We start from the raw sequence: 14,844 nt of genomic DNA, 5'->3' as shown, positions 1-14,844 counted from the left end.
TAGGTTTACACTAAGTGCGAAACATGGAGTCTGGTCTACCTTCATACATGTAGCAGTATGCCAAACCTCTTTCTCAAACTTTGTCTCTGCACTCTCTCATGAGCCCTTTCAATCAATCAATCAATCAAAGCTTTATTTGTATAGCGCATTTCATACCCAGAGGCAACACAATGCTCTTTACAGAGAACAAGGGAGGTGGGCATACGACCCACTCTCTACATATTCCAGAGGGAAGCAAAAAAACAGTAATCACCCGGGGGCCAGATAAGTGAGCTGTAAAAATTCTTCCCTGACCCCTCTCAACAAGGCGATCGAGCTCCAGGAGTCAATAAAGCTGATTAATTAATTCACCCTCTCTTTGATGTTATCAAGTATACATGTCCTTTCATCCTCAGCGTTATCACACTGAAGAATTCCCTTTAATCAACCTTTGAGTGACGGCCAGGGGATCAAGACCAGGATTGTTTAGTGTGAGAAAATGAGAAATCTTCAAAAACAAGAGTTTGGAGCCAGATGAGAGGGATGAGGACTGAGATGTTCTCTCCTTATCGATACTGTTAGCCCGGGAGCCGGACCGGGCTGGGGGAAAGATCCTTTCGTCTAGTGCCAGCAGGCCCTGAGAGGGAGGGAGGGAGGGAGAGAGGGAGAGAGGGAGGGGGAGAGAGAGAGAGAGAGAGAGAGGAAGAGGCTGGCATAGAGAGCAAGGTCAGCCACTATGCAGCTGGTTCTTCAGACGGCTCAGAGGAATCTCAGCCTTGCGAGGATCCAGTTAGTGCCAGCCTGGCATAGCCTACCTAGTCTGGTACACCCCTACCTAGTCTGGTACACCCCTACCTAGCCTGGTACACCCCTACCTAGCCTGGTACACCCCTACCTAGCCTGGTACAGCCCTACCTAGCCTGGTACAGCCCTACCTAGCCTGGTACAGCCCTACCTAGCCTGGTACAGCCCTACCTAGCCTGGTACACCCCTACCTAGCCTGGCATAGCCCTACCTAGCCTGGTACACCCCTACCTAGCCTGGTACAGCCCTACCTAGTCTGGTACACCCCTACCTAGCCTGGTACAGCCCTACCTAGCCTGGTACACCCCTACCTAGCCTGGTACAGCCCTACCTAGCCTGGTACACCCCTACCTAGCCTGGTACACCCCTACCTAGCCTGGTACAGCCCTACCTAGCCTGGTACACCCCTACCTAGTCTGGTACAGCCCTACCTAGCCTGGCATAGCCTACAGTACCTAGTCTGGTACACCCCTACCTAGTCTGGTATAGCCTACCTAGTCTGGTATAGCCTACCTAGTCTGGCATAGCCTACCTAGTCTGGCATAGCCTACCTAGTCTGGCATAGCCTACCTAGTCTGGTATAGCCTACCTAGCCTGGTACAGCCCTACCTAGTCTGGTACAGCCCTACCTAGCCTGGTACAGCCCTACCTAGCCTGGTACACCCCTACCTAGTCTGGTACAGCCCTACCTAGCCTGACACAGCCCTACCTAGCCTGGTACACCCCTACCTAGCCTGACACAGCCCTACCTAGTCTGGTATAGCCCTACCTAGTCTGGCATAGCCTACCTAGTCTGGTACACCCCTACCTAGCCTGGTACACCCCTACCTAGCCTGGTACACCCCTACCTAGCCTGGTACACCCCTACCTAGCCTGGTACACCCCTACCTAGCCTGGTACACCCCTACCTAGCCTGGTACACCCCTACCTAGTCTGGTACACCCCTACCTAGCCTGGTACACCCCTACCTAGCCTGACACAGCCCTACCTAGCCTGGTACACCCCTACCTAGTCTGGTACACCCCTACCTAGTCTGGCATAGCCTACCTAGTCTGGTATAGCCTACCTAGCCTGATACAGCCCTAATCATGCATATTTTAATGTGTTAAGGATTTTTCCAAGGGAGTATTTGGGGAAAAAAATAAAGTTCAATACTGAGGGGAGGTTTCATTGACCAAAACATCTTCCACGGAGGCCGTCAACATTTGAAAAACGTTCAGAACAACATTTCATCTGAAATTTGAGCATTAAAAAAATCTTTTGTCATTTAAACCTGAGGGGATAAAGAAAGTCACACGGAATTGAGCTGAAAGCACCTGTGAAGTTACCTCAGACCAGGCGCCAGCCTCCCAGACGGTGAGGCAGTCCTGGCCCTCGCAGCGCTGGGTGGAGGTGGGCTTGGGCCCGGCGCAGTCCCGGTCCTTGGCCTTCACCAGCGTGCCGTTACGTAGCTGCAGGGTGCAGGCCACCTGTCTGCTCTGGGAGCCTTTACCACAGGTACGAGAGCAGGGCGTCCACTCCGTCATCATCCACCTGCAGCACACACGCATGGGAAAACATTACACACACACACACACACACACACACACACATGGTGCATGTCAGCAGCGTTTGACACGGTAGACCACCAGATCCTCCTCTCCACCCTCGAGGAGAAAGGCGTCACTGGCTCTGAACCCTCCCTGTTGTCGGAACTGCGTAGTCTGACTATGCGAGTTCCACAAGGCTCTGTCCTGGGTCCTCTCCTGTTGTCCCTCTACACTACATCTCTGGGTCCTCTCCTGTTCACCCTCTACACTACATCTCTGGGCTCTGTCATTCGCCCGCATGGCTTCTCCTATCACTGCTATGCTGATGACATCACAACAATGAACCCTTTCACCGTATATACCATATATACCAGCAAATACACAGAACAATGAACCCTTTCACCGTATATACCACATATACCAGCAAATACACAGAACAATGAACCCTTTCACCGTATATACCATATATACCAGCAAATACACAGAACAGCTCCACGAGGGCAGTCTGCTGTGTGTGTGTGTGTGTGTGTGTGTGTGTGTGTGTGTGTGGAGAGGGGATTCTCATCTCAGTGTTAATGTCTGCCCATAAACAGAGCAGGCTGGCCGGCCCGGAGGAGAGTAGGCTACTAGACTGTGTGTGTGTGTGTGTGTGTGTGTGTGTGTGTGTGTGTGTGTGTGTGTGTGTGTGTGCGTGTGTGTGTGTGTGTGTGTGTGTGTGTGTGTTCCCAGAGGAGTGAAGGCTACCAGGCTTGTGTGTGTGTGTGTGTGTGTGTGTGTGTGTGTGTGTGTGTGAGTGAAGGCTACCAGGCTTGCCTGACGTGCTGCTGGCCCATCTGGGGGACAGATGTGGTCTGCTGGGGGGGGGGGGGGGGGCGTGGCCTCTGCGGGTGGTGAGTTATACCTCTGATTCATACTGTACTGTACGGGAGATACGGAGGGAACCGGCGGTTTTCAGGGGGACGCGTGTCAGAGGGACGTGTTTCAGGGGGACGCGTTTCAGGGGGACGTGTTTCAGGGGGACGTGTTTCAGGGGGACGCGTGTGAGAGGGACACATGTCAGGGGGACGTGTTTCAGGGGGACGCGTGTCAGGGGGACGTGTTTCAGGGGGACGTGTTTCAGGGGGACACGTGTCAGGGGGACGTGTTTCAGGGGGACGTGTTTCAGGGGGACGCGTGTGAGAGGGACACATGTCAGGGGGACGTGTTTCAGGGGGACGCGTGTCAGGGGGACGTGTTTCAGGGGGACGTGTTTCAGGGGGACGTGTTTCAGGGGGACGTGTGTCTAGCACCAGGAACCCCCCAGAACCACAGAACCCCCGTCTAGCACCAGGAACCCCCAGAACCCTAGAACCCCCGTCTAGTACCAGGAACCCCCAGAACCCTAGAACCCCCGTCTAGCACCAGGAACCCCCCAGAACCCGTCTAAACAATTGTAAAGGCTCGGATCAACAAACAGAACTGTGCCTCACAGCATCATTTGGATTTATTGTGATTACAATTAAATATCTGCAACACCAAACTTAATAATGTGAGAGTGAAGCATGCATTTTCAAATATTTTACAAACTCGCATCGCATAAACATTGTTGAATGTCAGCAACGATTAATATGAATCAACTGTCACTGTCAACATCGCTCCGGGACTTTGGCACGACGCGAGCATTTTGATTGATTTCTTCTTTGAGCCATTTGAGGAATATGACTCATCAGATCATAATTCTTCCATTCTGTAAGTATTAAAAGGTCTGTTCTCAATGATTTCTGCGATTACGCCATCTTCTCTCATTGTGCCCTCTGCCAGTTAAAACAAGGCCAGAGAGCGTCTGCGTCTCGGAGTCACTTTGTTTTCCCCTCACAAACAACAGCTCATGGAAACAATTTAAGCATGATGTCGTCTGTGAACGGAGTCGGTTCACCGAATGTTCGGAGCTGGAACGGCTCCACCATGGAGCAGATTTCAAAATATGTCAAACGACACACAGAGAAAACAATGAATAGTCACTCTCTTTGTCTCTCGCACACTAATTCCATATTCTCCGGGGCCGTTTGTTTCGATGGTGTGTCCAAGGCGGGAACGCCGAGACGCTGACTGATTAGCGGCGTCCCCAGAGATGACTCATTGTACATGAGAATTGAAAGGAGAACTCGGAATAAAGTGAACTGAAACAATGAAATGACTCGTCGGAAGAGGAGATGGGGGGTGACATAACCGGTGGTCCCCTTTGGGGTGACATAACCGGTGGTCCCTTTGGGGTGAGATCACCGGTGGTCCCTTTGGGGTGACATTACCGGGGGTGGTTCAGTGACTGGATGGTGTTGGAGTGTGTGTGTGTGCTGGGGGGGTTGGAGTGTGTGTGTGTGTGTGCTGGGGGGGTTGGAGTGTGTGTGTGTGCTGGGGGTGTTGGAGTGTGTGTGTGTGCTGGGGGGGTTGGAGTGTGTGTGTGTGTGCTGGGGGGGTTGGAGTGTGTGTGTGTGCTGGGGGGGTTGGAGTGTGTGTGTGTGCTGGGGGGGGTTGAGTGACTGGATGTGTTGGAGTGTGTGTGTGTGCTGGGGGTGTTGGAGTGTGTGTGTGTGCTGGGGGGGTTGGAGTGTGTGTGTGTGCTGGGGGGGTTGGAGTGTGTGTGTGTGCTGGGGGGGTTGGAGTGTGTGTGTGTGTGCTGGGGGGGTTGGAGTGTGTGTGTGTGCTGGGGGGGTTGGAGTGTGTGTGTGTGCTGGGGGGGTTGGAGTGTGTGTGTGTGCTGGGGGGGTTGAGAGGGCGGGGTACCGTGATTGGCAGGGCTGCTCGTTGCACTTGCGGACCTGCGCCTCAGGCTTGGTCAGGTGGCGACATTTTCTGTTGTCCACGACGCTCGTGGTTTTGTTGAGAATTTTGTTGCAGGTGACGATCGTCTTTCTTTCTCCTGAAAGGAAAAGGAATTGGTGTTCAACCACCCCGAGTTCTTCCACATAACCCCTTCTCCGTTCCCTACACTGGCTCCCTGTAGCGGCTCGCATCCAGTTTAAAACTCTGGCGCTAACCTACAGGGCAATGAAAGGAACAGCTCCCTCCTACCTCCAGGCCATGGTCAAACCCTACACCCCCTCCCGACCGCTACGCTCTGCTACCTCGGGGCGACTGGGTGCCCCGTCACTCCGAGGCCCCTGCGGTCGATGGACACGGTCACGGCTCTTCTCTGTCCTGGCCCCGCAGCGGTGGAACGAACTGCCTACTGACGTCAGGACAGCAGAGTCGCTGCCCATCTCAAAACTCATCCCTTCAAGAACCACTACCAGGATCCTCCTTCTTAAGCACCAATAGTATTTTTAGTTTTCTACTCTGGCACTTGGACTAGATTACGCTCTTAATCACATGTTCAGAAAGGAGATGCACTTGTGAATTCTGGTGAGTAGTAGTACACAGACTTCCTACGTTCAATGCAATTATTGTAAGTTGCTTTGGATAAAAGTGTCTGCTAAATGACTATAATATAAAGTAATGTAATGTAATAACAGAAAAAGTATAATTACAAACACTTTGAGCCAAAGATATATGGATTTCTTTTACTCTCCTGCATTGTATGAGTTTATAAACAGCTCACAGCGTCTTAGAACAACCTGTCTGAGTTTATAAACAGCTCATAGCATCTTAGGACAGCCTGTCTGAGTTTATAAACAGCTCACAGCATCTTAGGACAGCCTGTCTGAGTTTATAAACAGCTCATAGCATCTTAGGACAGCCTGTCTGAGTTTATAAACAGCTCACAGCATCTTAGGACAACCTGTCTGAGTTTATAAACAGCTCATAGCGTCTTAGGACAACCTGTCTGAGTTTATAAACAGCTCACAGCGTCTTAGGACAACCTTTATAAAGTCAGTACAAACGATGTCACTTTGCATCCCACAATGCATCACAGCGGTCCCAAACAGGAAGTGGTAGTCCAGTACCTCCGCCGCACACGGCGTGGCAGCCCTCCCATCCAGAGTGGGTCCACATGAAGAGAGGCTCGCTGGGCTTGGCCCCGGCCCCCAGCGGCCCCGGGGCCTCCAGGCTGGCCTCCGTGGGGATGGTGTACTCGTAGTGGATACCGTAGCTCTGCTCGTTGAAGAGCAGCACCTACAGCAGGTCAAAGGTGACAGGATCAGGAGGCTGGCCACACTAGAATACACACTAGAATACACACTAGAATACACACTAGAATACACACTAGAATACACACTAGAATACACACTAGAATACACACTAGAATATATGGTGTAGGGTAGACAGTACACTAGAATACACACTAGAATATATGGTGTAGGGTAGACAGTACACTAGAATACACACTAGAATACCCACTAGAATATATGGTGTAGGGTAGACAGTACACTAGAATACACACTAGAATACACACTAGAATATATGGTGTAGGGTAGACAGTACACTAGAATACACACTAGAATATATGGTGTAGGGTAGACAGTACACTAGAATACACACTAGAATACACACTAGAATATATGGTGTAGGGTAGACAGTACACTAGAATACACACTAGAATATATGGTGTAGGGTAGACAGTACACTAGAATACACACTAGAATATATGGTGTAGGGTAGACAGTACACTAGAATACACACTAGAATATATGGTGTAGGGTAGACAGTACACTAGAATATATGGTGTAGGGTAGACAGTACACTAGAATACACACTAGAATATATGGTGTAGGGTAGACAGTACACTAGAATACACACTAGAATATATGGTGTAGGGTAGACAGTACACTAGAATACACACTAGAATATATGGTGTAGGGTAGACAGCACACTAGAATACACACTAGAATACACACTAGAATATATGGTGTAGGGTAGACAGTACACTAGAATACACACTAGAATATATGGTGTAGGGTAGACAGTACACTAGAATACACACTAGAATAGGCCTATATGGTGTTGGGTAGACAGTAGACTAGAATACACACTAGAATATATGGTGTAGGGTAGACAGTACACTAGAATACACACTAGAATATATGGTGTAGGGTAGACAGTACACTAGAATACACACTAGAACAGACAGTAGACAGTGAGGGTAATGTTTATCTGATGTACTAGAATAGGGTCATGTTTATCTGTAGTTTGTGTCTAACGTTGTTATTAGGTTGAATAGGTAATGTCATGTCTGTCTGTCGACACTTTCAAAAGTGTCGTACGGCGAAGTATAAATTGGCCTTTAAAGATACTACAAAGAGATACCATCGTCTGTCTACTTAGAGATAATGTACTACTAAGAGATACTTTGTTTTCTCGACCGCCCCACAAAGCTGTTATCATAAGATTCAATTAGCGCTGCAGGAGGAGACAGAACCGTGGTTCCCTCACTGCCTGACCTGCAGGAGGAGCCAGAACCGTGGTTCCCTCTCTGCCTGACCTGCAGGAGGAGCCAGAACCGTGGTTCCCTCTCTGCCTGACCTGCAGGAGGGGACAGAACCGTGGTTCCCTCTCTGCCTGACCTGCAGGAGGAGCCAGAACCGTGGTTCCCTCTCTGCCTGACCTGCAGGAGGAGACAGAACCGTGGTTCCCTCACTGCCTGACCTGCAGGAGGAGCCAGAACCGTGGTTCCCTCACTGCCTGACCTGCAGGAGGAACCAGAACCTTGGTTCCCTCTCTCCCTGACCTGCAGGAGGAGCCAGAACCGTGGTTCCCTCTCTGCCTGACCTGCAGGAGGAGTCAGAACCGTGGTTCCCTCTGCCTGACCTGCAGGAGGACCCAGAACCGTGGTTCCCTCTGCCTGACCTGCAGGAGGAGCCAGAACCGTGGTTCCCTCTCTGCCTGACCTGCAGGAGGAGCCAGAACCGTGGTTCCCTCTCTGCCTGACCTGCAGGAGGAGCCAGAACCGTGGTTCCCTCTCTGCCTGACCTGCAGGAGGAGCCAGAACCGTGGTTCCCTCTCTGCCTGACCTGCAGGAGGACCCAGAACCGTGGTTCCCTCTCTGCCTGACCTGCAGGAGGAGCCAGAACCGTGGTTCCCTCTCTGCCTGACCTGCAGGAGGAGCCAGAAGCGTGGTTCCCTCTCTGCCTGACCTGCAGGAGGAGCCAGAACCGTGGTTCCCTCTCTGCCTGACCTGCAGGAGGACCCAGAACCGTGGTTCCCTCTCTGCCTGACCTGCAGGAGGAGCCAGAACCGTGGTTCCCTCTCTGCCTGACCTGCAGGAGGACCCAGAACCGTGGTTCCCTCTCTGCCTGACCTGCAGGAGGAGCCAGAACCGTGGTTCCCTCTCTGCCTGACCTGCAGGAGGAGCCAGAACCGTGGTTCCCTCTCTGCCTGACCTGCAGGAGGAGCCAGAACCGTGGTTCCCTCTCTGTCTGACCTGCAGGAGGAGCCAGAACCGTGGTTCCCTCACTGCCTGACCTGCAGGAGGAGCCAGAACCGTGGTTCCCTCTCTGCCTGACCTGCAGGAGGAGCCAGAACCGTGGTTCCCTCTCTGCCTGACCTGCAGGAGGAGCCAGAACCGTGGTTCTCTCTCTGCCTGACATGCCCCCCTGTTGGTATAATCCCATTATCAGCGCGTCAAGCCTTGTCATGGGCTAATCCTATTAAAATTATAACCCTAATCCCCGCCATGACAGATTGTCGCTGACCAGGGCCAGGTAATAATAACCCCATCATATCCTCCATCAGGACCTCAGCTGCGTGAGCTCAGGCTGGTCCCAGGCCAGCTCCCGTCTGAAGAGCTGTGTGTACCGTATGCTTACACCTGTGGTTCACAGCACAGAGCCTGGGACAAGGGTTCTTCACAAAGACTTTTTCACATTTCATTGTTACAACATGGAATCGGACCCCCCTATTTCCAAAATGGAAATAGGACCCTCTCGAAAACGAGTTGGGACAACTCAAGGGGTTTTATCCTACTAATAAAACAAATCAAAATTGATTTAATTTAGTCACTGATAAACATAATGTACTCTATAATGTAAAAGTTTTTTTTTTTAAATCACCCCCTTTGCTATTAACCTGATGCTCCAGGTGGTTTGCTTCACATAACCATCTGGGAACTCTCAGTTGGAAACTGTTTGGAAAAAAGCGGGCACGTTAAAAAAATACTTGGCAGGTGATTGGATGAACCATCTGTCTATCACCGTCTATCACGCGCTAACTTACTACTCCTCGCTGTCGTCACAACAAAGCGTAGCTGTTTGTATTTCCTTTTAGAATACTGACTGGCTAGATCATTTTCTGATCTGGCACAAACGGATGTCTATGGAGAGTATCCAGACTGATTAGCGACAGAAACAGAATGTGAGCTAGCAAGATCAGAATGTGAGCTAGCAAGATCAGAATGTGAGCTAGCAAGATCAGAATGTGAGCTAGCAAGATCAGAATGTGAGCTAGCAAGATCAGGATTACCTCACAAGGCTACTGTGTTATGATACACATAAATGCGCTTTTCCACAATCATTTTTCTTCAGAGGTCGCATAATTAGTTGAATGGAGTCCACGTATGTCCAACTGAGGCATTTCACATGATTTCAGAATAAATACAATGTCCTTGGGTGATCCCACAGTTGGTTAGTGCATTCCACAATTAAGACTACACAACGAAGACCAAGGAACATTCCAGACAGATCCGGGACAAGGTTATTGAAAAGCTCAAATCAGGGAAAGGATATAAGAACATTTCCAAGGCATTGAATATCCCCCAGAGCATAGTTAGGTCCATCATGAAAAAATGGAGAGAATATGGCTGAACTGTGAATCTGCCTGGAACAGAACTCCGCCAGCGCTGGGTGAGACGGGTCATAGTCAGGGTGGCCACCAAGAGGCCTCTGGGAGGGAAGTCACAAGTCTTCCATGGCTGAGAGAGGAGAAATTGTGCATGAGCTTTATGGGAGAGTGGCAAGAAGGAAGCCCTCGCTGGAAATAAATCACATGAAATATCTGAGTTTGTGACGAATGTGGGACTCTGACTCCAAGTGGAAGAAGATGCTTTGGTCTGATGAGACCAACATTGAGATTTTTGGCCTGAACACTAAGCGCTGTGTTTGGCACAAGCCTAACACCACACATCAACCTCAGAACACCATCCCTACCGTGAGGCCTGGGGGAGGCAGCAGCGTGTTATGGGGGTGCTTCTCTCCAGCAGGGGCTGGAAAACTCACAGAAAAATGAATGGAGAAAAGTACAGATAAATTCTGGACGAAAACCTGCTGCAGTCTGCAAGAGACCTGGGACTTGGGAGAAAATACAAAACATCCAGCCAAAGCCACACTGGAGTGGCTTAAAAACCAAAAAGTCAATATTCTGGAATGGCCCAGTCAAAGCCCAGACCTCAATCCAATTGAGAATCTGTGGCAAGACTCAAACATGGCTGCTCACCAGCGGCACCCATCCAGCTTGATGGAGCCTGATGGAGCAATTTTGCGAAGAAAAATGGGCGACAAACGCTGCGTCCAGATGTGCAAAGCTGACGGAGACTCACCCAGAAAAGACTCACTCACAGCTGTGAGCGCTGCCAAAGGTGCTTCTTTCTACCAAGCAGAAACTCTGGGGGGGGGGGACACTTATGGAATCAATTATTTTCCGTTTTTATTGAGTTCATTTAGGAAAATATATAGTTTTTTTTCCCTTTGACATTATAGAGTACTTTGTGTTTATCAGTGATCGGTGATCCACCTTCGTGATACGGATAAACCAGGCTTAGGGAGTTAACCCTGTAATCCTGTTTTGTAGTACAGGGCCCAGGATGGAAACTTACTAGTCTCCATATGCTCTCTTGTGAAATGGAATCACTATCCATCACAAACCCAATGTTGAAACTGAAAGGGTGCTCAGAGAGCGCAGGCCTCCGCCCATGAATGGCGTGGAGGCAACAAAGGTGTATTTCACCTTAAACTTCATTTTCACTTCCACTTTTGCACTGAGAGATTGCATGAAAAGCAGCTGATCACAATTAGGCTACAAATCCTGAAATCCGGAATTAACTAACTCAGAGTTTACTAGCTCGCTCGCTACTACTAGATAGCTACTATTTGTAACACAGTATATTTGTAATCTTCTATAACAGCAACGGTTGGTAGTTTTTCCAACACCTCATCGGCCACGTCCACTTCCCTTGTAGAGTGCGTGCCTGCAAAACAACTGTAGCTCAAAACTGAGGCAATCATAGAAACCAGTCTCTAGGTGTCAGGCTGAGACAGACTGAGAACACGCCCTAAAGTCCAAAACAAACTTATCCTTTAAGTAATATACAGCCGAAGGAGAAGGCGAAAGCAGGAAACCAGTCATTCACCATGAGATGCAGAGGAGATGTGGTGGGTCCTTTGGCGGACATCTTCTCCCAGAGTCCTCTGCGGACGTAGTGAACCGTGGTTCCCGCCATGTGGAAGGAGCCTGGGTGGTCTATCTTCCAGTCGCTGTTGATGGAATGCTTGCTTGTGTCTTTGAGGGCTGTGAAACATAAGCAAGAAAACGCTGAGATTAAAACCTTCATGTTGATAATATCTCCTTCATGTTGATAATATCTCCTTCATGTTGATAATATCTCCTTCATGTTGATAATATCTCCATGCACATGTAAATTGCACTGACTCTTGGAAGGGACGTTGCTGACACAACAAGCTCCAGATACGTAAAGATAAGGTGCCTGTCAAGCAAGTTCTACAACGCTTTTGATAACTTCTTTATTGGAGCTTTTTTAATTAGGTCAATAAATACCGTGTACGGCTTCCAAAAAAGGAAGCTAAATAGTACAGCAGTCAAAGTCTTTCATGTAAACATCCCCCACTGTCCTATTGTGGAGAACTCAATGAAATGTGATACAAAGATACAAAATACGGTGCGTTTGGACACACACGTTTTGATCTGAGCCAACCCAAACATCTACAGACACGGCCTGAAACACATCCAACTTCCATCCCCTCTGAAACCCTCCCTCACGGCCTCCGCTCCGCCTCCTCCCTCCCTCACGGCCTCGGCTCTGCCTCCTCCCTCCCTCACGGCCTCGGCTCTGCCTCCTCCCTCCCTCACGGCCTCGGCTCTGCCTCCTCCCTCCCTCACGGCCTCCGCTCTGCCTCCTCCCTCCCTCACGGCCTCGTCTCTGCCTCCTCCCTCCCTCACGGCCTCCGCTCTGCCTCCTCCCTCCCTCACGGCCTCCGCTCCGCCTCCTCCCTCCCTCACGGCCTCGGCTCTGCCTCCTCCCTCCCTCACGGCCTCGGCTCTGCCTCCTCCCTCCCTCACGGCCTCGGCTCTGCCTCCTCCCTCCCTCACGGCCTCCGCTCTGCCTCCTCCCTCCCTCACGGCCTCTTCTCTGCCTCCTCCCTCCCTCACGGCCTCCGCTCTGCCTCCTCCCTCCCTCACGGCCTCTTCTCTGCCTCCTCCCTCCCTCACGGCCTCCGCTCTGCCTCCTCCCTCCCTCACGGCCTCGGCTCTGCCTCCTCCCTCCCTCACGGCCTCGGCTCTGCCTCCTCCCTCCCTCACGGCCTCGGCTCCGCCTCCTCCCTCCCTCACGGCCTCGGCTCCGCCTCCTCCCTCCCTCACGGCCTCGGCTCCGCCTCCTCCCATCACTCCGCCGTTTAGACACGTCTCAACTCGCTTGGCCTCCCTTCAGCAGATGGTCAGAGCTCAGCCAATGGGGAGAGGGGGTTTTGGGATGAAAGGCGTCCTCGGTGGCCCCGCCCCTCACTGAGGCGCCACCGTGCTCCTTAATCAGGTAACATGAAAGAGCAGAGGCTGGCGGACGGGCAGGGCGGGGCGGGGCGGGGGGCGGGTCACAGCCCAGAGTCTGACCACAGACGCCACATGGGGGTGTGAGAGGCTGGACGGGGAAGTGGGAGATGTAGTTCAATGGGCTATCCGGGTTAAGAACTGTTCTGAGAGCAGTCAGGGAGAAGGAGCTCAGCGATGAGACACCTGTTTGTAGTTCAGTCCTGTTTGTAGTTCAGTCCTGTTTGTAGTTCAGTCCTGTTTGTAGTTCAGTCCTGTTTGTAGTTCAGTCCTGTTTGTAGTTCAGCCCTGTTTGTAGTTCAGCCCTGTTTGTAGTTCAGCCCTGTTTGTAGTTCAGTCCTGTTTGTAGTTCAGTCCTGTTTGTAGTTCAGTCCTGTTTGTAGTTCAGTCCTGTTTGTAGTTCAGTCTGGGAGATGTAGTGAATTCTAGGAACGTTGAAGGATTGTCCCGAGTGCAGTCAATGGTACCTGGGTTAAGGCACATGAAGTGTGCGAGCGAGTGTGTTGGGTTAATCTGAGCACCAGATGCTGAGAAGCAGTGTTCAGAGAGAGAGAGAGAGAGAGAGAGAGAGACATACAGAGAGAGTGGGGTGGGGGGGGGGCAGAGAGAGAGAGAGCGAGAGAGAGAGAGAGAGAGAGAGAGAGACATACAGAGAGAGGGGGGGCAGTGAGAGAGAGACAACGAGAGAGAGAGAGAGAGACAGAGGAGGAGGAGGAGGAGGAGGGGTTGAGAGGAGAGTGGCTGAGAAGTATGCAAGTTGTTGTGGTGAAGTGAACTCAATGACACAGTTGTGTATCCACCAGTGTTTGGAGCCCAGTGATGCAACCGTGGAGAGTATCAACAGTATCTTACCCAGATGTGGAGTGTAATAACAGTGCAATAACATTGGAGTGTATCTATGGAATGGTATACGGTGGAGTGCAATAACAGTGTAATAACATTGGAGTGTATCTATGGTATCGTATACGGTGGAGTGTAATAACAGTGGAGTGTATCTATGGTACCGTATACGGTGGAGTGTAATAACAGTGTAATAACAGTGGAGTGTATCTATGGTATCGTATACGGTGGAGTGCAATAACAGTGTAATAACAGTGGAGTGTATCTATGGTATCGTATACGGTGGAGTGCAATAACAGTGTAATAACAGTGGAGTTTTTGGTATGGTATGGTACAGTATGCTATGGTATCTTACCCAGATAGCTCTGCGCTGGCTTCTCCTCGACCACCCTGATCCTCCTGGCTCCTCTGGGGATCACGACTGCTTCCACGTAGCCTGGGAGGGAGGAACCACCGAGGCATGAACATATTTGATGGAATAACTCTGACTGAAAGGAGGTTATTTCTGAACCAGTAAACCCCCGATGGAAACATGTCCACAGTGGCCGACACAGTAAGAACATGTCAAGTTCATGTGTCCTAATTGATGTTAAGTCGAAGCGTTGAGCGCTACAGCAAAAGTGTAATTTGACCTTTCCCCTCAATATGAGCTCACTGCATCCCGAGTGGCTCCTGTGACGTCCCTGGTGGGCTGACCTCGCCTGGTCTGACCTCGCCTTGTGAGACCATCCTGATCTAGCGAGCTCACTTTCACTTTCTCTCCGCAGATCTGGACTTCCCCCTATCTACAACAATTCTATTGGGCGGGAGTACGTTGCCTTGACAGACTAACTCCTTCAGCCAATCAGCGTAACAAAACTTTTGCCAAATCCAGTCGGAAATACGGTGAGATATTCTACAAGTGTGTTCTCTTGTTCTTGTTTTTATTGTAATTATTGAGTCTATTTCTGTAATAACTGCACTTACGGCTGTTTATTCTAATAACGTTAACGCTACCGCTGGT

The 14,844-nt window shown here is 50.6% G+C and overlaps 1 protein-coding gene across 1 annotated transcript in view; it reads right to left on the bottom strand.

Annotated features, from left to right (window-relative positions):
* Positions 1-14,844, bottom strand: part of LOC311327188 (A disintegrin and metalloproteinase with thrombospondin motifs 19-like) — a gene marked incomplete at both ends in the record, with an annotated part of 58,786 nt that overhangs the window by 12,888 nt on the left and 31,054 nt on the right. Inside the window, 5 exons of the mRNA XM_084460221.1 lie at positions 2,112-2,316; positions 5,076-5,211; positions 6,236-6,404; positions 11,569-11,726; positions 14,197-14,277. Coding sequence (XP_084316347.1) covers positions 2,112-2,316; positions 5,076-5,211; positions 6,236-6,404; positions 11,569-11,726; positions 14,197-14,277 — 749 coding nt within the window. The remainder of the gene's footprint in view (positions 1-2,111; positions 2,317-5,075; positions 5,212-6,235; positions 6,405-11,568; positions 11,727-14,196; positions 14,278-14,844) is intronic.

The sequence above is a fragment of the Borostomias antarcticus genome, assembly GCF_949987555.1.
Source record: "Borostomias antarcticus genome assembly, chromosome: 30".
NCBI classification, from domain to species: Eukaryota; Metazoa; Chordata; class Actinopteri; order Stomiiformes; family Stomiidae; genus Borostomias; species Borostomias antarcticus.
Note: the sequence above shows the minus strand (reverse complement) of the source record. Positions and strands in the feature narration are given on the sequence as shown.